The 25,380-nt window shown below is 54.8% G+C and overlaps 2 protein-coding genes across 10 annotated transcripts in view; one reads left to right on the top strand and one right to left on the bottom strand.

The window, feature by feature from the left end:
- Window positions 1-1,148: 1,148 nt before the first annotated feature.
- On the bottom strand, window positions 1,149-19,623 carry Ogfod3 (2-oxoglutarate and iron dependent oxygenase domain containing 3). 2 transcript variants are annotated; one of them, XM_048366581.1, is made up of 10 exons: window positions 19,424-19,623; window positions 16,948-17,198; window positions 15,060-15,135; window positions 14,150-14,192; window positions 12,658-12,722; window positions 11,978-12,034; window positions 10,268-10,421; window positions 7,533-7,656; window positions 1,976-2,141; window positions 1,149-1,158 (listed from the first exon to the last, which is right to left on the bottom strand). In XM_048366581.1, exons 1-9 carry the CDS (start codon window positions 19,495-19,497, stop codon window positions 2,005-2,007), a joined length of 981 nt encoding a protein of 326 aa, XP_048222538.1. In that variant the 5' UTR covers window positions 19,498-19,623; the 3' UTR covers window positions 1,149-1,158; window positions 1,976-2,004. The 2 variants fall into 2 exon arrangements, with proteins under 2 accessions (XP_048222538.1, XP_048222537.1); XM_048366580.1 differs by lacking the exon at window positions 1,149-1,158 and having other exon boundaries at window positions 1,809-2,141.
- The window catches only part of Hexd (hexosaminidase D), a 30,420-nt gene continuing 24,662 nt past the window's right edge, over window positions 19,623-25,380 (top strand). For 6 of the 8 annotated variants that reach the window (XM_048366572.1, XM_048366575.1, XM_048366568.1 and 3 more), the window contains exon 1: window positions 21,016-21,260. In XM_048366572.1, coding sequence (XP_048222529.1) covers window positions 21,105-21,260 — 156 coding nt within the window. In that variant the 5' untranslated portion in view covers window positions 21,016-21,104. Of the gene's footprint in view, window positions 19,755-19,889; window positions 19,954-21,015; window positions 21,261-25,380 lie in introns of those variants that run through there. The other 2 variants (XM_048366576.1, XM_048366569.1) reach the window with 2 other exon arrangements.

Below are 25,380 nucleotides of genomic sequence, written 5' to 3' on the forward strand. Positions count from 1 at the left end.
AGCAGGGTTTCTGGGGGACACAGCGGGGGCTCTGGGGGACACAGTGGGGGCCCTGGGGAATACAGTGGATGCTCTGGGGGACATGGTGGGGGGCTCTGGGGGACATGGAGGCTGACAGGGCATGACAGGGCTGATGGAGGCCACGTGGAGGCTGATAGAGGCTGATGGAGGCTGATAGAGGCTGCATGGAAACTGATGGAGGCTGATGGAGGCTGACAGAGGCTGAAGGATGATGGAGCCTGATGGAGGCTGACGGAGGCTAATTGAGCCTGATGGAGGCTGATGGAGGATGATGGAGGCTGATGGAGGATGATGGAGGCTGACGGAGGCTTATGGAGGCAGAGGCTGTATGGAGGCTGCTGGAGGCTGAAAGAGGCTGATGGAGGCTGATGGAGGCTGATGGAGGATGATGGAGGCTGATGGAGGATGTTGGAGGCTGACGGAGGCTGTATGGAGGCTGACGGAGGCTGAGGCTGATGGAGGCTGACGGAGGCTGTATGGAGGCTGATGGAGGCTGTATGGAGGCTGATGGAGGATGTTGGAGGCTGATGGAGGCTGACGGAGGCTGTATGGAGGCTGACGGAGGCTGACGGAGGCTGAGGATGATGGAGGCTGACGGAGGCTGTATGGAGGCTGACGGAGGCTGTATGGAGGCTGACGGAGGCTGAGGATGATGGAGGCTGACGGAGGCTGATGGAGGAGGCCTCATGGAGGCTGATGGAGGCTGACGGAGGCTGTATGGAGGCTGACGGAGGCTGTATGGAGGTTGATGGAGGCTGAGGATGATGGAGGCTGATGGAGGCTGATGGAGGATGTTGGAGGCTGATGGAGGCTGACGGAGGATGACGGAGGCTGATGGAGGCTGAGGATGATGGAGGCTGGCGGAGGCTGATGGAGGAGGCCTCATGGAGGCTGCACAGAACAAGGGTCACTGCTCGGGGCTTCTGGAGCTGCGCTGTGAGCATGGGGTGTGAGGACCCTCAGAGCGTTGTGTGGAGAGGTACGGATGGAGGATTCTGCAGCCTGACCTCGTAGGGAGGCCCTCGAGCTGTGAGGCCCGGCTCCCGAACGGGGCGGCCTTTCCCAGGGGCTTGCCGGGCACCTCTGTGGGCAAAGCCACAGGGCTGGGGTCTCAGGCCCACATCTCAGGGTCTGCAGCTCTGACTCCACGGGAGTGACAGGAGCAGCCTGGCAGGCAGGCAGCCAGCAGCCAGCGGAGTGACAGGGCCCCTGCTGCATCACGGCCCCACAGCGCCCCCTGGAGGCTCCGGCTCGGGAATAGCAGCGAAGGCGCCATCCAGACGAGAAGCCTTTCCACGCTCCTTCTGGTACGGCACGAAGGATTCGGGGCAACTTTAAAGGAAGTGACTTCAAAATGAAAAGGATCAGAGCGCAGAAGTGGTTCGCACAGGCCGTTTAACTCATCTCCAGCTTGAAGGCTAAAGGAGGAAGCCAACCCACCTGGTGTGGCACGGGGTTCTGTCTGTGAGAACCTGGTGGCATTTGCGCAAGACAGGCCAGAGCCACGGGTACAGCCTCCACCCAGGAGGGACACGGCCACCTCCCGGCCCTGGTCAGCGCCATCTCCAGCTCTGTGCCTGGGTGGAAGCTGCCGAGCCCGTCTTCATCGGCGGCGGCATGCTGGCCAGGCGTTAGCAGGTCAGCCAAGCGTTTTCTAAACGTGGGCCGTGGGAGGTGAACCCCTCTCTGCGCACAGCCTGGTGTCCCCAGTCCCAGAACCCCACTCTCGAGGAAGGAGGCCCGCGGGCCGTGTCAAACAGCAAACCGGCGCAAACACACGCAGCATGTGAGGTGACAAGGAGAATCCTCTCATTTATTCACAGGTGAAAAGATTAAAACATCAGCAAATGGACGCGGAGGATAATTCCTAAGGCACTGTGTGCGGGGACAGGGCCGAGGGCGGGCGGGGCACCGCCCAGGGTGTGGCCCTCGCTGGAGGACGGAGTCCCCACACAAGGGTGCCCTGGGCGGGGCTCCTCCTCGCTACCTAAGCGCTGGGTCCTCAATGCCGTGGTCTGGGTTGCAGGAGAAGGCGATGGTGATGGCGTAGCGCGTGCCCCAGCGCACCTTCTCCACGCGGTGGAGGTTCTCGGAGCCGGAGGTGAAGAAGGAGACCCGGCCTGGAGGAAGGAGGGCAGGGGAGAGAGGAGGGCGAAGGAGGTGACCCCAGGCCACAGGCACGGCCAGGGCCTCCAAAAACACAGCAGCAACCACCCACAGACACAAGAACAGCTCGGACACACCGGAGCCCTGACCTAAGAAGCCAGCGCAGCTCACGTACCTAACGGCAGTGCTGGAAAACAAGCTTGCCCCGGGGCGAGGACCGGGCTGTGGCGCGTGGGGAGAGTAGAGGAAGGAGCCACCCCTGGGGCTGAGATGGCTCCAGGGGCGACGAAGCTCCCCATCCCCAGTGCCCCCCAGTGCCCTTCGGACCTCATGTGCTGAAGATGAACATCAACCAGAAAAATGACAACACCAGCGCGGTGGAGCTCCAGCGCCAGACAGGGCCGGGCCGGGCCGTGCGCAGAGCCGGAGAAGGCCCCGCCCGTCGCCCGCCGCCCGCCGCGGAGGGGCCTCGCTGGGCCTGCACTACCTCCAAGCATCTGATCCAAGGGCGTCTGTGTATGTGCTCGCGCAGCTAACTGGCCCTGCTTGTGTTTTTCATAGTAAGCCTTTGCTGGTAAGTACTCCAGCCGCCAGGACGATGCTGTAAGGAGCGCTGAGACCCTGGAGGCCCCTGGCTCCCAGGCTCCAAGCCCAGCCCGCTTCCCTCCCTAGGCCGTGACTGGAAGCAGCATTCCTGCCTTCCACTGGACCAAAGCTTTGAAAAGGACAAAAAGTTCACCTCGACCAGGTATGGCATGCTAGTGGTCAGTAGAAAGCTGTACCCAGCCTAGAAACAGCAAAGCAATGTTTCCTAAAAGAAAGAAAATGGGGGAAAAGAGAAAGAAACAGAAGATCAAGAGAAGCTACATGGAGACCTGCATGCAGCCCCGGGACGGACTTCCATCCATCCTGGACCGGTCAAGGAGTACTCTTTCCATGGAGTCGCAGTTTGCTGGGGTCGCAAACGCTTGCTGAGTTTGTGTTTTAGAACATTTTGTCTTTGATTTCTAGAGGTCAGAACTAGCAGCCCAGGCATCTTCCCGGGGGGCCCAAGGGCTCACCAGGTGAGACCTTTCCCCCCTAAGCGCATCTGCCCTCTGCCTCCAATGTAGTCCACACACTTCTATGCCCCTGCACGGTGCGTCCAGCCTGTCCTCACCATCCTGTGAGCCTGTCCTCCCCCTCCACCCCTCCACCTTCCGCCCCAGGGCACAGAATACTGTGCAAAGCTGCTTAATGGTGACAAAAGACAAAGGAGGACCAGGGAGCCTCTCGCCAGGGAGACAGCATGAAACCATCTGCCTTTCCTGTCCCGGGCCTCAGGTGAAGAGGAGAGCACCTTAGGACTGGAAGACATAATGATAAAAACATCGCCCGTGGGACAAAACCTTTGATTCCTACATCTGCACAGCTTCACAAACTCCAGGCAGAATAAATGCACGGGAGCCATTTCCAGATGGGCGCCCACTTCTGGGACACAGGACTGACTATGCTCTGTGCCTAAGGAACAAACCCAGGATGGCCTTAGTTTCCGGAACCTTAAATGTCACCTAAGGGCCTGAGCACCAGGCGACACCAAAGCCTCCCTGTGACATACAAGAAATGACCTTAAATGTCACCTCCTCATGCAGTCAGAGGGCCTGAGCACCAGGCGACACCAAAGCTGCACTGTGACGTACAGAAAGTGACCTTAAAAAAGTCCTCGGGCCTGGCACCAATGGCTCACGCCTATCATCCTAGCTACTCAGGAGGCTGAGATCTGAGGATGACAGCTCAAAGCCAGCTAGAGCAGGAAAGTCTATGAGACCCTTATCTCCAACAAATTTCTTAGCAAAAAACCAGCAGTGTAACGATTAGGAATGGTGAAATATTGTTATTCGCAGGGAAATGGTCAGAACTCGAACAAATAATGTTGAACGAGACAAGCCTAGAACACAGAAAACAAAGGGGCAAGATCTCCCTGATATATGACTGTTAAGAAAGGGAGACGGGGGGCTGGGGATATAGCCTAGTGGCAAGAGTGCCTGCCTCGGATACACGAGGCCCTAGGTTCGATTCCCCAGCACCACATATACAGAAAACGGCCAGAAGCGGCGCTGTGGCTCAAGTGGCAGAGTGCTAGCCTTGAGCGGGAAGAAGCCAGGGACAGTGCTCAAGCCCTGAGTCCAAGGCCCAGGACTGGCCAAAAAAAAAAAAGAAAGGGAGACGGAGAGACAATGGAGACCAAGTCTGTGAAACCAAAAACTGCTTGTCAAATAGTATTCCCCACAGGATTGGGGCAGCGACCCAACAGTATGTAACTAAAACCAAACAACTACTCAACATATAAAGGTCAAAAATTGACCTCTCAGGGGAATACAATAGCTCAAAAGCTAGGTATGTGCGTTCATATAAGACTACTGTCGACATATTGTCTAATATCGACATTACATTTAAAGCCCTAGGTGAACTTTCTTGGGCGTGGCCACGTGGCTACTGTATATATTCTTGATACATTGTATATTGTATATATGTCTACCTGACCTAGAGAAGGGATAGAAAAACAGGGCGTAAGATATCACAAGAAATGTACACACTGCCCTACTATGTAACTGTACCCTTTTTGCACAACACCTTGTCAAAAAAAATTGTGTTCAACTAATAAATAAATTAAATTAATTAAAAAAAAAAAACCAACAGTGGCAGTATGGCTCAAATGGTAGAGTGCTAGCCCTGAGCAAAAACAAGTGCAGGGACAGTGTCCAGGCCCAGGAATGGCGCACACACACACACAGAGTCCTGGAGACCTCGCAAAGGGACTAAGCAGGAAGTGACGGACGAACCACAGCTGGACAACTGCAAAGCAAGCTGGCCCTCTGTACCACTTGGCCTCCAAGCCAGCAGCTGTCGGGAGCCGAGCTAGCAGCTAGACTCAATCTGACCCCTGGCTATGCCGGTGTCACCAAGATGTCGGGAGCCAAACTTGCAGCTAGATTCATTCTCACCTCTGGCTGTGCTGATATCGCTAGGATATGCTAGATGCAATGACCTTTGTTCACGGCCACTATCCGGAATTGCTTTGCTATGTCCGCACCTTGCTATGTCCGCTGGAGTAGATTCCTATGTTAATCAACCTTATCCTGTGTTTACTGTAATCAAATGTTTGCAAACTCCAAAGCTTCTTTGTATTCTTAAATTTTAACAACCCTATGCTATTCCCTGGTTCCAAAACTGCATATAAGCTGGAAGTTAAGAATAAACTTGGCTGCAGTCTTGAGTTACAATCTTTGAGCTGCAGACCTCCCATACCCCATCTTTGCCTCTTGTCTTTTTTCTCCTGTCTTGTATTTTTCCTTTTCTTTAATCCTCGCCCCCCTCATTCAGGATTCCTTTTCGCTGCCGGCTGGCTCGGCAGGAGCAGCCTCTCTTGACCTTGGACCAAGCTGCACAGTGTAGACCAATAATGTGACTGAAGGCAGCCACCTAGGCCACACAGAGAACCAGGTCAGCCACGAGGGCCCACATGCGCACCCTCCCGTGAAAACCTTGGGTGCCGAGGTTGGGGCGAGGGCCCAGGTGGACAGCCCCCTGCCTGTGTCCCCTGTCCTCACTGTTGGGAGGGCCACCGGCTTGGCCCTTGGCCCACAGGTGTTTGCTGGTGGGCTGCAATCCGCACCCTTTCCCACGGGGCACTTTGGCCATGGTAAACGGTGAGCTCTGGGGTGGCCCTGGGGACCCTGTCCCAGGCTCTCCACAAAGAAGCTGGCCTGTCAGGGGGGCTGAGCACGCCAGTCACTGGTCTGTGTTGTCCCCGTCTCTTGAAGTCCTCCCCAAGTGCTGCTCTGTGTGCGCCGTACACAGTCGTTCCAAAACAGACACGCGTGCAGCGGATAGACACGGGGGACGCATGCCTGTGACAGACACACGCGTGGGAGGCATGCCCGTGACAGACACGTGGGAGACGCCAGGTGCGTGGGGGGGGGGGGAGTCTCGCTTCCTGTTTCCGGGCCGACGGGGGTTTGAACTCCCGACCTCACAGCGGGGTCACCACACAAAGCATTCTGCGGATGCACTGAGGATGCTCGAAATGTTTAAAAGTGAAATACGTCTAAAAGCTGTGCTCCCACAAATCCTCAGAAGCTGAAGCTTTACCCCGAGAGAATCTCAGGGAATATTCTTCTTGCTGTGTGAGTTTTACGTTTTCCAATGACAGGGCTGTATGGACGTTGGGGGTGAGGGCAAGAAGTCTGGCCTAACTAACGCCTGCCAATGACAGGGACCAGGATGGAGTCAGGACCATAGCCCCAAGGACCCACTCCAGAGGACAGGGGGGCTGGGGGCGTGGCAGGCCCTGTGCCTCGGCTGGGGGGGGGCTGTGGGCGTGGGCTCGGCAGGCCCTGTGCCTCGGTGGGGAGGGGGGGCTGTGGGCGTGGGCTCGGCAGGGGCTGTGCCTCGGCTGGGGGGGGGCTGTGGGCGTGGGCTCGGCAGGGGCTGTGCCTCGGCTGGGGGGGGGCTGTGGGCGTGGGCTCGGCAGGCCCTGTGCCTCGGTGGGGAGGGGGGGCTGTGGGCGTGGGCTCAGCAGGGGCTGTGCCTCGGCTGAGGGGGGGCTGTGGGCGTGGGCTCGGCAGGGGCTGTGCCTCGGCTGGGGGGGGGGGGCTGTGGGCGTGGGCTCGGCAGGGGCTGTGCCTCGGTGGGGAGGGGGGGCTGTGGGCGTGGGCTCGGCAGGGGCTGTGCCTCGGCTGGGGGGGGGGGGGGCTGTGGGCGTGGGTGGACAGGCGACTGGCACAGCCAGAGCAAGGGGCCAGGTTCTGTCTGTGACCCAGGACTGGGCCCGGGCCAGGAACATGGGCTGCCTCTCAGGAAGGGGGATTCAGCCATCCCCAGGTTCAGGGAAGTGGCAGGCGTCACCTGCTCAGGACAGGCCCGGTGGGGACGCTGGAGACAGCGGCGCTGGACGGGGCTCGGGGTGGCACGCGCTGTCACTGACGGGAGGGTGGAACGACCAGTGAGTCTTTCTTATTCTTCACTCTTTTTGTTTGTGGGAGGGCCTCACTGAAGCGAGACCACGGTCCTGCCCTCCAGTCCGCGGTCCAGCCCCAGCCACTGCACCCGTTAGAGGAGCTCAGAGCAGAAGCGCATGGGAGGTTGGCGTCACCAACAAGCCAAGGCGACACCACAAAACCTAAGTCTGCTGCTGACTTGCCCAGATCTGGGGCGGGCGGGATTAAGACCAGGTCTCTGTCACCACCAGCGAGTGGAGCTGGCCAGAGTCAGCACCAAGCCGGGCACAGCCAGTACTCCATAAAGGAAGCACGGTTGATTGAGACCTCCATGGCCTGGGGCAAGTGTGTGCGCGTGCCCGATGGAGGTCACCGAGCGCGGCTGGGGGCGTGAATCACTCCCCCCACCCCACCTGTGAATCCTACCGGCCCTGGGCTCCACCGTCTTGTTGGCCCCGTCCTCCATGAACACGAAGCGCCCTCCTCCGAAGTCCTCCAGGTAGTCAGAGAGGTACAGCAGGGAGGTGTAGTCAAAAGAGCCGTAGGTCACCTGCAGCAACACCGGGAGGGAGCGGTCGGCCCTGCCTCCCTCCCGAGGAGCAGGTCCCAGGCCGGGCCCACCGCGGAGAGGCCGCGGCTCCACAGGCCTGCCAGGCCTGCGCCTGGACGGTCCCTGCACGCGGTCCCTGCCCGCTCTCGCGGCCTGGGAACCGCACTCGGTGCCTCCACCCCAGGAGCTAGGACCGAGCAGAAGCAGGCTGCTGCTGCTTCGCCACAGATGGACACGCATGCGTCTGTGCACAGCCAACACCTCAGCTTTAAAAAACAAAAAGGTGGGGCTGGGAACGTGGCCTAGTGGTAGAGCGCGCACCTCGCATACATGAAGCCCTGGGTTCGATTCCCCAGCACCACATATACAGAAAATGGTCGGAAGTGGTGCTGTGGCTCAAGTGGCAGAGTGCTAGCCTTGAGCAAGAAGAAGCCAGGGGCAGTGCTCAGGCCCTGAGTCCAAGCCCCAAAACTGGCCAAAAAATTTTACTTAATTAATTAAAACCCCTTTTCAACACTTGAGGTATAACTCATAAATGGTAAAATTCACCATTTTCAAATGGGCAGCTCAATGATTAATTATTGAAACTGTCCGATTCCAGAATGTCTCCCCGCCCCCTGACGTCCCTTACGTAATTCCCCTGGGTGGCCTGAAGACCATCTACCCGGGCGGTTTCCTTCCACCATCCGCTCTGTGCAGCGGCTGGCTGGGGCCCCGACACAGGCACGAGCTCACGGCACACGCGGCTTTTTGTGTCTGGCTGGTTCACTGAGAATGTCCGCACCGTTTGCTCATGTTTGCCACTCTGGCAGCTGAGCTCCTGGGGGGGACTCCGCTGGCAGAGCCCCGCGGCAGCCCTTGCTGGGCCCCCACACCTGCCCAGTGTCTGAGGCCCCCCTCACAGCTGGGCTGGGACTGCTGCGGAGGGCTGAGTGGCTGAAGCAAACATCAAACATGAGCAAATCAATGTCTGGTGAAAAGGAAAACAGCGGCCTCATAATTCTCCATGAAAAGACTGAAGTGTCGTGTACACAGAATTTTAATCACATCACAGCATTTCCAACCTGATGAACCGTTCAATCAGCCAGTCTGGGGTAAGAGATAAGAACAGTGGGAGTCCCTGGGCCAGCTCCAGAATGCTAAGGCACCACTGCCTGCTGAGCCTCTGCCCAGGCCAGGGGCCCAGATAGGATCAGCCCTGAGGGCTCCAGGGAACTGGATTGGAGTCACCATGACAATAGACATCTGCCCACAGAGTGGGGTGACCAGGAGGGCGCAGCGGGCCCACGGAGCAGCTAAGCCAGAGAGACCCAGAGACGCCCCCCTCCCGCTCCTGGAGGTGGGTGGATGGGCCTGGCCCCCTCAACCTGCTTCAGAGCAAATCTCAGGTCCAAAGGAACCAAACATGAGCCACAACAAAGGAGGAGTCCGGGACCCTCAGCTGTCTCCTCCCCCACAGTCCCAGACCTGTGACAACCAGCTGACACCCTGGGAAGGAACCTGGAAGGGGGGGATGGCTCACCTTGTGGTGTGTGGTGTGTGTGTGGTGTGGTGTGGGGGGGTGGTATGCGTCACGTATGTGTGGCATGTGGTGGTTGCAGTGTGGCACGGTGTGTGGTGTACATGGTATGTGTAGTGTGCTTGGTGTGTGTAGTATGGGTAATGTGTGGTATGGGGTGTGTATGGCGTGTATACGTGTGGTGTGTGTGGTGTATATGGTGTGTGGTGTGTGTGGTGTGGTATGGTGTGTGGTGGTGTGTAGTGTGGTATGGTATGTGTGTGGTGTGTGGTGTATGGTGTGTGGTGGTGTGTGGTGTAGTATGGTATGTGTGTGGTGTGTGGTGTATGGTGTGTGGTGGTGTGTGGTGTGGTATGGTGTGTGTGGTGTGTGGTGTATGGTGTGTGGTGGTGTGTGGTGTGTGGTGTGGTATGGTATGTGTGTGGTGTGTGGTGTGGTATGGTATGGTGTGTGGTGGTGTGGTATGGTATGTGTGTGGTGTGTGGTGTGTGGTGGTGTGTGGTGTGGTATGGTATGTGTGTGGTGTGTGGTGTATGGTGTGTGGTGGTATGTGGTGTGGTGTGGTATGGTATGTGTGTGGTGTGTGGTGTATGGTGTGTGGTGGTGTGTGGTGTGGTATGGTATGGTGTGTGGTGGTGTGGTATGGTGTGGTATGGTATGTGTGTGGTGTGTGGTATGGTATGGTATGGTGTGTGGTGGTGGTGGTGTGGTATGGTATGTGTGTGGTGTGTGGTGTATGGTGTGTGGTGGTGTGTGGTGTGGTATGGTATGGTATGGTGTGTGGTGGTGTGGTATGGTATGTGTGTGGTGTGTGGTGTGGTGGTGTGGTGTGGTGCAGCGCAGGTGGTAATGGCTCTCTTCTGGCAGTCCTCACCATGGCCTGGCATGCACTGGGCACACTGAATGGGGTGGGCAGGGAGAATGCTGTTTCTAATCTTTAGCCCCATAACCTGGATCTAGGATCTACCCTGAAACTTCTGAAAGGAAGATGTCAGAACACAAACTGCAGAAGTTGGGGAGCCCCAGCAGGCCTTTGTGGGGCCCAGCTGAGACGGTCCCCACCCCAGGCGCCCCCCACAGGGCCCAGCTTACCTTGTCCACGTGCGCGTGCCAGTACTCATCGTGGGCTGTCTGGGCTTCTGTGCTGTTTATGCGAGAGAAGAACGTGGGCCTGGTCAGATGCAGTGAGGATGCACTGATGCCAAAAGTGTCGGCAATGGTGAGCTGGACCTTCCGCCGCACGTCCCTGCGGAGGACAGGCACTGTCCTGAGTGGCCTGGCCTCGGGGAGCCCCGTGTGTCCCAGGGCCAATAGACCAGAGGATGACAGAGAGGTGAGTGGCGGGGCCACGCGACCCTAGATGTCTGACACACGTTGTATGCGCCCGGGGCACCTGGTCCACAGCAGTGCTGGAGGCGGGGGGGAAAACTTCCTCTTCATGACCAGGCAAGACCCAGGAGCCCGACCAGCAGATGGCAGGGGCCAGACCAGCGCCTGTGTGCTGAGCCCTGTGTGGACAGCCAACCGTGTGACAGGGTGTCTGGGTACCCAAGGGGAGAGAGGAGCCAACCTGCACACGGCTGACCAATGCTGCTGCTTCAAGTACTAGACAGAGCCAGCTTCCACAGAATGCCAGGGAGAAAATTCTAGCAGACCCGCAAGGGCCTCCCAAGGGTACACACACAACTGCTAACATACGTACCCCCTACACCTGTGTATAGAGTCCTACACCACACACAACTGCCTGCGTGTGTGCTCCATACATGTGTGTAAATGGAATGTCTTGGAACTCACTATGTAGCTTAAGCTGGCCTCAAACTCTCAATCCTCCTGGCTCAGCTTTCCAAGTGCTGTAATTACAGTCACATACAACCATGCCCAGCCTAATTAAACTACAGTACAGGATTAACAATTACATTTGTCAAGTGAATGGCATGGCTCAAGGAGTTGGGTACCTGCCTGGCGAGTACAAGGCCCTGAGTTCAGACTCCACTGATGGCAAAAAAAAAAAATAGAGATGATTACGCGGGAACCTTCTGAAAGTTCCCTTGCCTGACAGACACGGCGCATCCCGGTAATGACTGCTGGCATCCTCCTCCATGTCCTCTTAACAACTGCCCGTCCGTTTGAGCCGCGAGCCCACGGGGTCAGAGCGTGGCCCCTTCCACCTGTGGCTCTCCTCGGCTCACAGGCCGTGGGCAGCACCATGAGGCTGTCCACATTCCTCACTTGGTTGTCACGGAGACAGTGACCCCTCGTGCGGTGCCTGGGTGAGGTCACAGGACACAGGGTCCAGGAAGCCACGTTGTGATATCAACGTCTGCTCTCCACTATAGAACTCAGCACCGTTTCCCTTCTGTCCAGGTGCTCATTTTCTCATCAGTTGTGGAACTTACGACTATCAAAACATGACTCCACACTTTGCACTTAAGTGTACAGTCTCAATGAGCACAAGGGATAAAACGAACCATGAAAGCCAGCAGCACCGCTGGCCCTGGGGACAACTGTGGCCTGGGCCCTGAGCCCAGCTTTGCGTGTGGAGCCCAGTGCAAGGCAGGACCCCTCCCCCCAGGAGCTGGGGCACTGGGGCATGGCGGAGCTGCGGGAGCCGCCAAGCGCCATGGCACCCGCAACCTCTAGTGTAGTGCAGCGCTAGCACTGTCATTCGGTGGGCTGGCCTCCGCCCATCACAGGTCTCACCCCTCACTGCGGAGCAGCCACCAGGCCAGCAGGTTAGGACCACAGACGACCCACCAGTGGTCAGAGGCCATAGCATCACCACTCCCTTATTTTCCTTCTTACCGGTATAACTGGAAGTCCTCTTCAGAGAAGATATTTTGTATTCTATCCCCAAAGTATCTGTATAAAACAAGGAGCATCAGCAAATGTAATGGCTGACTAGTCTCTCCTCAAGCTAACCGGCAAGTCCCTGGACACCAACCTGTCCTTACCATCTCAGAGTAGTGTTTCCACAAGAAAAGGCTGGAAAGGAGGGAGGAAGGGAGGGAGAGATAGTAGGGGGAGATAGAAAGGGAAGGAGGGAAGGAGAAGGGAGGAGGGAGGGAATCCATAGCTGACAGGTGAGGATGATCCTGACCAAGGCTGGGATAACCTCACACGTTCTCCCTCACAGAGCATACGGCTCTTCAGTGCACAGCTCTGGGAGCCTCTGCCCTTCGGCCCACCTCCCTGTCGGTCCCTCCAGCCTCACCCCTCTGCTGGTCTGTCTGCTTGGGCCCGTTCCTCCACCCCTCAGCCTGGGCCGGCTACTGTTCCCTGGGAAGCCCCAGGCTATGGATGCAGACTCCTCTAAAGCTTGGTGAGCAAAGACGCGGGGGAAGCCACAGTTCCGCTCCTTCCTGATGACTTCGACCCTGACCAGGAGCCCGGAGTAGGAGCCCGGCTGGCGGGGCAGCTCTGAGGGTCCGATGTCCCGTGCCATGCTCCCAGGGCCCCTGGGTGACCGGTCCCCAGCCTCTTACCTGTACAGGTTCACAAAGTGCTTCCCAAAAGACAGGGCCCCTGAGTGCAAGTCCAGGATGGACGCCTGGAAAAGATGTTTGTCAGGTACGACAGTGGAGGAGGGTCACTTTAGAGCCACCACAGTAAAGTGCAAGTGACAAGATCCATCCTCCCAAGACTGGGCGTGCGATGTGCACGCACTGCCTGAGCAGACATGTCTCCCTGGGCTGTCTGGAAGGAAACAGCAGGCCTTCGGTGGGAGGCCCTGGGGTGCCTGGGAACGCTCTCCTCTCCCCAGGCCCACGGGGGTGAAGTGTGTAGTGTGCAATGAGACAGATTTCAATGCACCCACAGACCCCGAGACCACCCCACAACTCCTGGCCACCCTCTGTGACCCTCTTCCTAGCTCCCCGCTCCTGTGGTCTGCTTTCTGCCCAGCTGGTGGTATCTGGTCTGCTTCTGTCCCTCAGCGTGATGCCTGTCCTGCTGCTTGGCCTCCTCTGGCCTGTGGCTGGGGCGTTGCTAGCGAGCTCTGAGCACGCTGGCTCGGGCACACACGGGCCTGACGCAGGGCTCCTGGGTGATCAGGCATGGAACGCGGCCGTAGCTTCCTAAGGAGCTGCATCCCAGGAATGGCCACCAGCAGGGCCTTTCTGGCCCAATCCCAGCAGAAGCCACAGTGGGTCCTACTCCTAGAGGCTACCATGACTCAGCCCAGGTGGGTGAACACTGCACAGCAGTCACTGAGCTAACAGGCAGCAACGTGGCTAACTCAGTGCATGACAGCTCCCTAAGAGAGAGTAAAAGGTGAGTGTCCACCCTGGCGGCTCCTAAGAAATACGTCCACCCAGAGCACCACTGAACCAACCGCAAAGAAGGAACTTCATCCTTAGAACTCAAGAGAAAAGAGTTGAAGTCCTGTAGATAGTTGCAGAAATTAAATCCAAAAATTAATCTTTCCAGAAGTTTCAGGTGCGCAGACTGACTATAATTCAAAGTGATGGCCAAAGTACATACAAGGGCAGAACTAATTTTAAACAGTTCCACACACCAAGTAAGGAAACCTTAATGAGAGAGAGTACAAGAGTTCCAGTCACATGCAGCCCCGGTAGCCAGGCCGGGGAGCGGCTGAGCAGTGGCAGGTGTCCCCGGCTGGATGGGCCCTGCGGAATCAGGGTGCCGCAGGGCCGTGTGTGCCCTGGCAGCCACGGGGGAGTCTATTCCCTGCCCTTCAAGCTTCCACCCACTCAGGGGATGGCCATCTGAAGCTCCCCTGGCCACAGGCTCCGGGCTGACCTCCCCAGCTCCCCGCCGTCCACCTCCTCCCTTGCCCCACCCTGAAGTCTCTACAATGCCCGCAGGACCAGAAGCCAGGCAGGCTGAGACGCACCAGGGAGGGTACAGCCAGCCCTCCAGGGGACCCCGGACACCTAGCACACGGTCCTCACCCTTCTAAGGAGCTCAAAGTTAAAATGGATGCAAAAAAACAGGGCGGGGCCACAGGCAACTCACCCCTCCGTCGGATCCTCCCAGGGAGAGCCCCTTCTCCGCCACGCTGCGGGGAGAGCACGCCTCAGGTCAGGACAGCAAGCAGAACCATCCACAAGGTAAACCCTGGCCACGTCAGCTAGCATATGAGTGCTAGGCTGACAGGTCTGCCTGCTTAACATTTACGAGGAGAACAAGTGACCACATCTTCAGCTTGCAGAGCTGAGTGAGGGTCCAATATGGCCCCGCTGTGCTGATCAGCATGGCAGGACTCAAGGACAGCTGTTGCTTCCTTCCTGCCATTAAGGTGGGGCAGGGTGAGGTCACCGAGGCCTCAGGAGTGCTTATCCACCAGGCAGAACCCGGATGAGCACCAAGGAGGAGGGCAGACGCCCAGCCGGCACCTCAGCAGGACGTGGGGCACAGACAGCAGAGCACTGGGCTTGGAGGACCCAAGGCTGCCACGTACCCGCGGAGCCCAACAGCCTGTCAGATAACCAAAGCCTCCTTGTGAGACCTTGTCTTTAAGATCTCAGCAAGCGAAGTTCCAGCACCAAATGCTCCCATGTGGCTTCTGCAAGCCACAGCAAGGCCAGCAAATGGAGAACCCAGTGCTTCTGAGCAAACACAGAATTTTCTAGTGACTTTCTGCCAAAGGCTGAGGTGCCTCAGCAGGAACTTGGGGGGCTCCCTCGATGGATGTGGGGTGAATTCTCTGGAGAGAAGGCCAGGCTGCTGGAACATTCCCTCGGCAAGAACACCACTGCCGGCCAAGGCTCTCCTCAAGGCGAGCAGAAAGCCTGAGCTCTGTCTTTGGAAGCCCGTGACAAAACTCTGTGAAATACCCAGAAATCACTTTAATGCTCTGTCCCCGCCCAGCCCTGTTTCCCCACTTACTGGCTTGGCCTGGGCCAAACACACAGACGTGGGGTACCTGCGGATGCGTTCTGCCTCCTCCCTGGAGATGACGATGTCGGTGACACCTCTGCCACACTTCCTGGGGGTGCAGCCTGGAGGGCAAGAGGAAGGAGAGATGCTGACTTCCAGAGCCTGGGCCTCAGGACATCAGGAGGTGGTGAGTGTGGTCTGGTCGCCATGCGGGTAAACGTGGCCTTCAGGGGAAGGCCGCAGCCCATGCCCACATGGGGGGCTCACCTCCCTGTGCACTGCAGGTACCCCAGGTTTCAAGCAGCTGCGTGGTGGATGGGCTGATCCTGAAGCACCTGGTGACCCCAGCCTCTGGGAACCCCAGAATCCCAGAAGCGGCACCTTCTTCTTGAGTGCTTAGAGCAGGACCCCCCTCCCCTCCCAGCTCAGACTCCTGAGGGCTGATTCACAGGTGAGTTGTCACCATGCAGAACTGACAACATCCTTTTTTTGTTTGTTTTTTTTTTTGCTGGTCCTGGGGCTTGAACTCTGGGCCTAGATGCTGTCCCCGGGCTCTTCTTGGTCAAGGCGAGTGCTCTACCACCTAAGCCACTGTGCCACTTCCAGCTTTTTCTGTGATTAATTAGAGATAAGTCTCACGGACTTCCCTGCCTGAGCTGGCTTCAAACTGTGATCAGAGCAGCTAGGACTACAGGCATGAGCACCAGCACCCAGCCTGACAGCATTCTCGACAGAGCACCTACTTCTACCCCTAAGTACTTACAAACACTCATCAAAAAGTCCTCTTTGCCAGCCAGGCTCTTCTTGGCTCGTGTGTGAACAGGGGTTGTTATGTATGGCCAAATAATGCTACCAACATAAGTGTTTCGTTTCGAAACAAAAGGCCAGCTGTGGGGCTGGGAATGTGGCTTAGTGGTAGAGTACTTGCTTTGCACGCATGAAGCCCTGTGTTCCATTCCACATACACAGAAAAGGCCAGAAGTGGTGCTGTGGCTCAAGTGGCAGAGTGCTAGCCTTGAGCAGAAAGAAGCCAGGGACATTGCTCAGGCCCTGAGTCCAAGCCCCAGGATGGGACAAAAAAAAAAAAAGGGAAGGAAAGGAAAGAAAATCCATCTGTGTTTTTATGGTGTTGGTCCTGGGTCTGAACTCAGGGCCTGAGCTTCTTGTGCTCAAGGCTAGCACTCTACCACTTGAGCCACAGCTCCAAGAGAGTGCTCAGGAATGGAGCATTCATCCAGCATGCTCTCGGGCTGGGCTATCCCCAGTGCTACAAAAACAAAACAAAACATGCTCCCAAATAACTCCTGAGTTAAAGAATAATAACGAGGCCGGGTGCCAGCAGCTCAGGCCTGCAATCCTAGCTACTCAGCGGGCTGAGAGCTGAGGACCACAGTTTGAAGCCAGCCCAGGCAGGAAAGTCTGTGAGACTCATCTCCAATGAACCTCCAAAGTGCTGGAAGTGGAGCTGTGCCTCCAGTGGTAGAGTGCTAGCCTTGAGCAAAAAAGCACTGGGGTGGACAGGCAGTGCCACTGAGGTAAGACACGGAGCTGCCACTGGGTGAGAGACAGATCTGCAGGCACAAGGGCATGTGGACCACTAATTGGGCAAAAAGTTGTGAGCAATCGACTCTGTCCTCCAGATCCCCTCCCTAAGTGGCTGAGATTAGAGGAGGAGCCTGCACCACCTGGCAGGGTGAGGGTCTTGTCACCACATTTCCTGTTATGTTCTCTGCACAGTCTCCCACACCCTTGGAGTTCTGTCACTTCTCGGTAGGACTACCGCCGGACACGGCCCCCCCTACACACAAGTGGCCTTCAACCTGACTCCCACTAGATACCCCCGCCCCCCACCTAAGCAGCCTTCAACCTGACTCCCATATTCCATCTCCCCCCACAGCTCCGTCTCAGGTCACCAAGAGGCCGTGGGACTGTACCTTCAAACCTTCGGTGACCGTTGTAGTCATCAGAGCAGGGCACCTCGATGAACTTTCCTGTCAGGACCTCACCACGGAGGGCCAGGGCCTCCGCAACACCATCCTCAGTCCCCAGACTGCTGCAGAGCAGAAGCGCGGCCAGCGCAAGGACGGCCCCCAGGCCCAGGGCCTTCAGCCAAGGCTGCGGTGCCTCCCCAGGCACCCGGTCCTTCCTGGTGCTGAGAACAGGATTCAGCTGCCCACGCTGAGTGCTGATGAAGACAGAAGAGGACACCGGGCAGACCAGGACCAGGCGCATGTACCTATGCTGACCTCTGCTGGTCAAGACAGGGCCTCACCAGCCCAGAGCCGCCGTGGGCACTCACCAGTGGGCAGGCGGGCCAAGAAGCACATGGGAAGAAATGGGGACATCTACTTCCCCACCTCCAGCCTCATCAGGACCACCCCCCGTCCCGCTCCCTAATGGAGTGGCCCCATTCTATGTAGCCGGCAACAGGAAGGAGGATGAGCTGACCGCTAGGGGACCCCAGGTCCTGTGTGAAGAATCCTCCTGGAATGTGCATCTCTACTCACACTGCCTCTATTCCGAAGTGACTGCTCCATGCTCACACATGCACCCCTGCAACCACACAGGCACTTCTGCAAGCACACGCGCACCCCTGCTAGCACTTGTGCACCCCTGTAAACACACACATGCACCCCTGCAACCACACAGGCACTTCTGCAAGCACACGCGCACCCCTGCCAGCACGTGCACCCCTGTAAACACACATGCACCCCTGCAAGCACACAGGCACTTTTGCAAGCACACGCGCACCCTTGTAAACACACATGCACCCTTGTAAACACATGCACCCCTGCAAGCGCAAATACTCCATGCACCTCTGCAAGCACAATGCATCCATATTAGCACACATGCACCCGTGCACAATGCACCCTTGAAAGCACACATGAAACCCTGCTAGCACAGGTGTACCCTTCAAGCACACAGGCATCTCTGCAAGTACAATGCACCCCTATAAGCTGACATGTACTCCTGCAAGCACACGTGCAGCCCTGCCAGCGCAATGCACCCCTGCAAGCACATAGGTTCATACTCAGGACTTGAGTTAAATCCACCTCACCAAAACCACAAGCCAGCCATGAAGAGTGCAGAAACGGACTGAAAACATATATTCCCAGGGGTGAGGGGAACAGAGGCAGTAGAGTGCCTAGCAAGCTCAAGGCCCTGAGTTTAAACCCTAGTCCTGCAAAGATAACAATAACCAAAACAAAAAACAACATCTTTCTGTACAATCAGTCTGTGTAAGTTCCAACAGCCAATGCTCATGTTGTGTGTCCCTATATATGTGCACATGCAAGTCTATGTGTGAATCACTGGGGCATGGCTGTGCCCTGCTGTCCAGGAAAGGCTTCATGGTCCAGACAGCAGAATGGAAGAGGAAGGATGGGGCTTCCTTTTGTGGAGGAGCACTTTGTCCTTTAAGAATACAATTCAGCCTGGTGCTGGTGGCTCACACCTGTAATCCTAGCTACCCAGAAGGCAGAGATCGAGGATTACAGTTTGAAGCCAGCCTGGGCAAAAAAGTCTATGAAACTCTTGTCTCCAAATAACCACACACACACACACACACACACAAAAGCCAGAAATGTGGCTCAAGTAGTAGAGTACTATCCTTGAGCAAAAAGGCTCAGGGACAGCGAGTGCTCAGGACCTGAGTTCATGCTCAGGGCAGGCATGAACACACACACACGCGTGCACACACACACATACACACAGAATAGAATTAATTCCACCAGAGCAGAGTTGTCTTCTATTTTGACACATTTCCAACACTTCACAATACTGTATAAATGACATGCAGATCCAATCACTAAATTCCGAGGTAGAGCAATACAGTGAGACCACGGTGGTGGATACATCACCACTTGAAAACGAGACCATACCTTTGAGGGTCACTGGGAACTGCATCTAGCTTCCAGACCCCTACTGATTAGACCAGTGGGGACACCCGGTTCCAGCCAGACCCCTCGGGTTTCCCCCCGAATTTCAGATCAGGCTCCAGGTGCTGAACCAGCAGAGGCTGCCTGGCCGCCCAGAGAGGGGAGAGGTGAAGAAACGGCCATTCCGAAGGGTCCTCCCTGCCTCTTCCAGCTGTGGGGGCCCGGGCCTCGTCCTGACCGGCCCCCGTTCCCCCGCCCGCCCCTGATTAGCCTGGCCATGCCCCCACTCCCGTCAGACCCCGCCGCGTCCTGGCCACGCCCCCACTCCCGTCAGACCCCGCCGCGTCCTGGCCACGCCCCCACCTCCTGTCAGACCCTGCCCCGGCCGGGCAACGACCGCGCGTCAGGCCCCTCACGCACTCGCACGCACTCGCACGCACTCGTACACACTCGCACCCCCCCCACACACACACCTCGGCCTGGCCCCGCCCCCATCTCCCGCCGGCCCCGCCCCCGCCTCCCCGCCCGCTACCTGCCCGGCCGCCGCCGCTCCGCCGCGCCGCTTCCTTCTGCATCCCGGGGCGCGCCCCTCCGCTGAGGCGCCATCCGGCCGGGCTGTGGCGGGGGCGGGCCCGACGCGGGAGCAGCCGAGCCTGGGGAGAGCGCCGACCCGGAGCGCGCGGCCGGCGGGACGTGGGAGCGACGCCGTCGGCTCTCGGCCGTCCGCCTGCCTCCGGCCAGGCCGGAGCAATCGCCGGCCGAGCCGCTCAGCGCGGCGGGGCGGGGCTCGGGGCGGAGCCCGGCCCGCCGCTCCGGTCCCCGGGCGCCCGGCCCAGCCCGGGCCCCGTGCGGCAGACGGCCGGGTGAGTCGGGCCGCGGACGCCGGCCGCGCGGGCCGGGTCCTTTTCCTGTCGGCCGCGGCGAGGGGCGGCGGCGTCCGTGGGCCCCGCGCCCTCCGCGGCGGGCGCCTCCGCTGGGCCGGCCCTGCGGCCCGGCGCCTCTACAGCCGCGGGGAAAGACACGCCGCTTCCCCGCGCTTCCACGACCGTGGTTATGACTGTGGTTAGTCAGCTCGGCGCGTGGGGCCGCCCTGCGGGCCGGCGCGGTCACGCTGTGTGCACCCGGCGCGCGCGTGGACGGGGCGCGGGGGGCGGTCACGCTGTGTGCACCCGGCGCGCGCGTGGACAGGGCGCGGGGGGCGGTCACGCTGTGTGCACCCGGCGCGCGCGCGGGGCCGCCCTGCCCGCGCCGTCACGCTGTGCACACGCATTGCTTCCCCAGTGCTAGGGCGGGACTCAAGGCCTTGCTGGACGAGCCAGCACTGAGCGTGCCGGCACTGAGTGTGCCCCGACAGGCACCTGCACGCCGGAACTGGGCTTGATTGAACTCAGGGCCTCTGTTCGCACGGCTTTTTCACTCGCGGCTGGCACTCGACCGCCTGAGCCTCGCCTCCAGTCCCGGCTTTGGGTGGCTCGATGGAGATGAGTGTCAAGGGCCTGTCTGCGCAGACTCAGCCTCCCGAGGAGGAGCGATGGGCGCCACAGGTGCAAAGCCCTGTACCTTAAGCCACAGGCAGTCTTTTCTTAGCCTAAAGTCCATTTTCTTTACAACCAAGCTAAACTCGGGAGTTCTAGAAATATGAATTAATTTTAATGTTGCCCAAAATTAAATTTAGGATAAATTTCCTACAGAAACAGCCTTTGGGATTGCAGCTCAGTGATAGAACACTTTTGCCTAGTATGAATTTGATCTGCTGTCCAGGGTGGAGGTCGGGTGGTGACAACAAAAATTAGTTTGCAGTTGTTTGCTATAGATCATTAACATCTTATAAGGAAACAAGTGCTATTGCATTCTTGGGAAAAGTCTCAAAGAACGAAGGTCGTGGCAGAACTTGGCGGTAGCCTTCCATATTCGTTTTCATGTTAGCAAAAAAATGAGTTTGAGGCTGGTAAGGTGGCTTAGTGGTGAAGTGCATGCATGAAGCCCTGGGTTTGATTCCTCAGCACCACATAAACAGGAAAAGACAGAAGTGGTTCTGTAGCTCAAGTGGTAGAGTGCTAACCTTGAGCAAAAAAAAAGCCAGGGACAGTGCTCAGGACTGGCTAAAAAAAAAAAATGAGTTTGCTCTTAAATTAATAAAGCAAAGCTGGCACTTGTCAGAATGGAAACAAACTCTAAAGGGAGAGCCAAGAGACAAGCCCCAGCTCCTGGTTATGACTCTTGTTTTCTCCACCAGGAAGAAGTCCCAGGGTGAGATTCTGTTACAGTTCACAATAAACACTAAAATGTCAGACTTCACACCATTTAAGATGAGATTAGTTCATTTGGACCTTAAAGGAGCACCACCAAAGATCTCGTACTTCTCAGAGGTAAGGACTCCCTTTCATCTGTGGCGATCAATCATCTTTTCCTTTGGGATTTATAATTAGTTGTATTACAACTAATTATATTGTAATTCATATTAATTAATTATAATTATATAACTTTCTGTACTATTAATTGTGATTTTTTAATCAATTGTAATTTTATTATGATTAATACTCGTTGTACAAGTTTCATTTTGCCATATTCACATATGTATACAATGCACCTTGATCAGACAACCTCTCCTTCACTGTTCCTCAGTCCCGCTTCCCAAACCAGTCTCAACAAGCCAAGCAAGCATGCTGCCCGAGTTCAAATCCTAGTACCTCCCCTCAAAAAAACCACAGTAAGCTATTAAAAAGTAATCTAAAGAAAGGTGAAAATTAGCTGAAACAAAATTAGCAAAACGTTGAAAATCACTGGTATAATTTCTCTACATTTGTGTATGTGTGTTCAGTGTTGCAGTTACAGTCTCTGCCCCAGTCAGCACATAGAGGCTTAAAAGGCTAACGTGTCTGTGAGGCCTCGGCCTGTCCGATTCCCAGAGCACACGGGGTCAACCCCAGCTCACACCAGCACAGCTACCCAGTGCCCCTCACAGGTGTCAGGATGCCATGGAGACAGGAGGGGAACTAGAGGCAGAAACAGGAAAAATGGAAGCACCACTGTTGGAGAATTAAAGTCTCCAACCAGTGGAAAAATTTAGCCCCGGCACGGTTACTCCGATGCCTCATTAGCACACTAATAGGCCCTTGGGAACTCATTCCCAGTAAGGAGTTTCTGGTGTTTGTGGGCCAAAGGAAGCCACCAGTTGTTGCGAGAATCTCCTTTTTCCCCCTACTTAGCAAGTCTCTCTTAGGAGACTTGCTAGACCAGCTGCCTTTAGTGTTAGATTATCTCTGTAAACAGGAAAGTCTCCTCACTAGATTCTCACTGTAAACAGGAAAGTCTCCTCACTGTTATTTCACAAGTATTTGGAGAAGTCAAGATTAATGTTATCTAGCCTTAAGGAGATAATAGCTAGGAGATAATTAGTTCTACCTCAGTTGTATACAGTTCCTTGTCTTGATATCTATAATCTTTGTAGTCACTACCTCCTGTAATTAGAAAGGCATTTGTACCAAGTTCCTGCCCTCACAGTAGGAAATTTCCTCCACTTTTGTATTTGAGACAAATGTCATGCTGTATTGATCTTTTACCCTGTAATTGTAAAATTGGTTTCTAACCCTATATAAACCCTGGCCCTCTTGGAATAAAGTATGCATTGGTTCACTCGCCTTGCATCCCCCGTGTCCTGATTTCGACTGCAGTTACCCAGGTTCAACATCTGGCGTCCGGACCCAGGGACCTGACAATTGATCCACAGGAGATTGCGGAACTGCCGAGCTCTCGAGTGAGGTGAGAGATATTTTTAATTCACAGGAGACAAGGGATCTGTGTGTAATTCACAGGAGACAAGGGATCTGTGTGGTGAGCTCCTATTCTTAAAAAATTACGGGGTTATGGGACAAGCTAAACCAACTCTATTTTCTAATTTTATCCACCATGTATTGAAACGGGACGGAGCTATGGTCTCGTGTTCACAAAGAGATGAGTGTGTACAGGTAGTGGAGTATAATCTATGGTTCCCAGAGGGAGATACTTTAGATTTAGAAGTCTGGGAACGAGTAGAGAATAATATGGAAAATGAATATCGGTGTGGAGACAAGGTTCCAGTTACATTTTGGTCTGTTTGGGCATTAATACATACAGCCGTGAGCATGATGTCTCCTGATGCTATCATAACATCAGCTGCTGAGCCAGAGGCTGACGTGGAAAAAGCTATGAAGGCTTATAATTTGTCCGGGGAGGTAAAAACTCAAATTGGGCAGGAGCTAAAAGACATGGCAACACCTGAACTATCTCCTGTCAGTTTTGTTAAAGAAAAATTAACATCAAATAAGCCTTCAGCCTCTACCTATGCTCCTTCAGAGAATGATGATAATTTAGGCAGCTCAGCAGTGCAGTCAAAGTGCTACAGATGCTCTTTCGATCTGCCAGGGGCAGTCAGGAAGGTGAAAGTAAAGAACAAATAATTGCGGCCGCGGAGCCCACTTTTACTTTAATTAATCTAAGTCCTATGGTTCTGCTTCTCTCTCTTGCTATCAAACTTTTCCTGTCATTCAACCCCCTCCAACCGGAGGTGTAGCACAGACCCCTCATTAACAAGATATTGACCAGGGTCACTTAACTTAGGACAGCTGTAATACGGGGCCGTCTCATGGCTCCCTTTCAGTGAAGGAGGCTTCCCCATCATCTTTTCTTTACAACCAGGCACTAGCAGGGGAGCTGACACTCCCTGTTTTCGTCCATCAGCCTGGAATTGGGGAAGGACTAGTGATTTTTCTTTTACTTCTCAAGAGAATTTTTACTGCAATTGCACTTTTAATTTGCGCCTGCGCTACATTTTTCATGTGTCTTTGTCCTTGTTTGATTAGTTGTGTTTCGTGTGGAGTGCTAAATTGGGAAAAAAGTCCTCTAGTGGGCGGCCTCGGCAGGTTGATTGCCAGGGGATGGAAATCTCCACTGGGGAGGATCCCCCTGAGAATTTTCAGGGCCCTATGGACTTTCCATCACTCTGGCTGGCAGCTTGTGGACGCTGGACATGCCATCCAAGGCGTAAAAGCCTCTGTTTCTATGTTCTGTTTTGTCTTGACTAGTTTTGTCTTTGAGATTGGTACCAGTTTTAAACATAAACTTTTGTTTCCCTTATTTCTGTTGTCCATTTACATGTCTATGGGCAAAACATTTACTAGGTACTGTGTCTCCTTCTGCAAGAAGGCAGAAAAAGTGCAGGCTGCTAAGAGCTGAGTTCAAACAGCCGGCTAGGCTAATCTTAGCCTGAGAGTAAACACTAAGAGTCAAGTGCTAGGTGGACTCAGTAATACTCCAGGGGACCCCAACCCAGTTATCTTCAGCTAAAAATTAATTAGTATGCTAAGATACTTTGCTAAAACTAATAGGCCCTAGCGAATAAAACTAAACAATGCTAAAATCATTCATTAAAGGTTTTGTTTTAAGTTTGGGTCATTACAAGAGTAAGATTGGAAAATATACCTTTTGCCACTAAAAAATGTACGGCTGATAGTTGTTTGGACTGCTTTTAAGTTCTGTTTACATTAATACCTACATATGTGAATGTATGTATGTGTGTGTGCGCGCGCACAAATGTATGTGGGTGTGAATGTGTTCAAGATTAAAAATGTATGATGTAAAAATAGGTTAGTTTAACTTTAAACTTCAAAAGATCATAGAATTTGGGCATTACCAAAAGCTTTAAAGGATTATTTATTTTGAAAGGAAGTATAGTTAAAAATTCTTTAATTCATGGTTAAAAATAAATAAATAAATAAATAAATAAGAACTTAGCAAGGGCCCTTGAACCTATCCTCAGTAGTGAGGGGTAAACTGACAAAAGTACAGTTTAGCCATCCACGTGATGGGACAGCCGTAGGGTGGCGTCCATTCATAGTGGGAGAGGGCAAGCTGGCCCCAAGGCAGTTCATCAAGCTCTAAGGAGTAGGATGGAGATAGGCCCATTCTATAGGACAGGCCAATGGAGGCCTTTCTTTTATTTCTTTTGTTTTCAGGTAAACATTGGAAACCTCATGGTAAAATGTATGATTTGACTGATACTTCTAAAAATTGCCCCTTAGGATGGATTAAAATTGGAATATCTTAAAGGAGAGTTAAAAGTTTATTTACCTGATATAACTCGATTCCTGTACAGGTTTGCAATTTGGATGTATTAAAAAGGCAAATATGCTAACTCTGAAATCTCATGGTTATAATTCTGGGGCACACTGCTAAGTGTACTCTTGTTACAATTGTTTTGGGTATCACTTTAATGAATCAGGTACTAAATTTTTTAAGTGTAAACTGTACTGTAACAGTAAGATTAACTATCTTAAGTCACATATAATCAGGTAAATATTTTAAAGTATATAAACTAATGGGGGATAGAAGTACACAACTTTCATTAACTCTCTGTATATAGGAAAATGGCTCTTTTAAAGCAGACAACCAGGAGGCAATGTGCCCCCTGGGCCTCAGTTTTTCTATGCAAATACAGGCTGAGGTAAAGGT

Source organism: Perognathus longimembris, chromosome 17 (genome assembly GCF_023159225.1).
Source record: "Perognathus longimembris pacificus isolate PPM17 chromosome 17, ASM2315922v1, whole genome shotgun sequence".
In the NCBI taxonomy this organism is placed as follows: Eukaryota; Metazoa; Chordata; class Mammalia; order Rodentia; family Heteromyidae; genus Perognathus; species Perognathus longimembris.

What these genes read in the sequence shown, in the direction of transcription:
- Ogfod3 (XM_048366581.1), bottom strand. Translation starts at nt 19,497, where the DNA reads ATGGCGCCTCAGCGGAGGGGCGCGCCCCGGGATGCAGAAGGAAGCGGC. An exon ending in CGGTCACCGAAGGTTTGAAG is followed by an intron (nt 15,136 to 16,947) that starts GTACAGTCCCAC and finishes CTTGCCCTCCAG; the next exon opens with GCTGCACCCCCAGGAAGTGT. An exon ending in GAGGACTTCCAGTTATACCG is followed by an intron (nt 10,422 to 11,977) that starts GTAAGAAGGAAA and finishes TGTCCTCCGCAG; the next exon opens with GGACGTGCGGCGGAAGGTCC.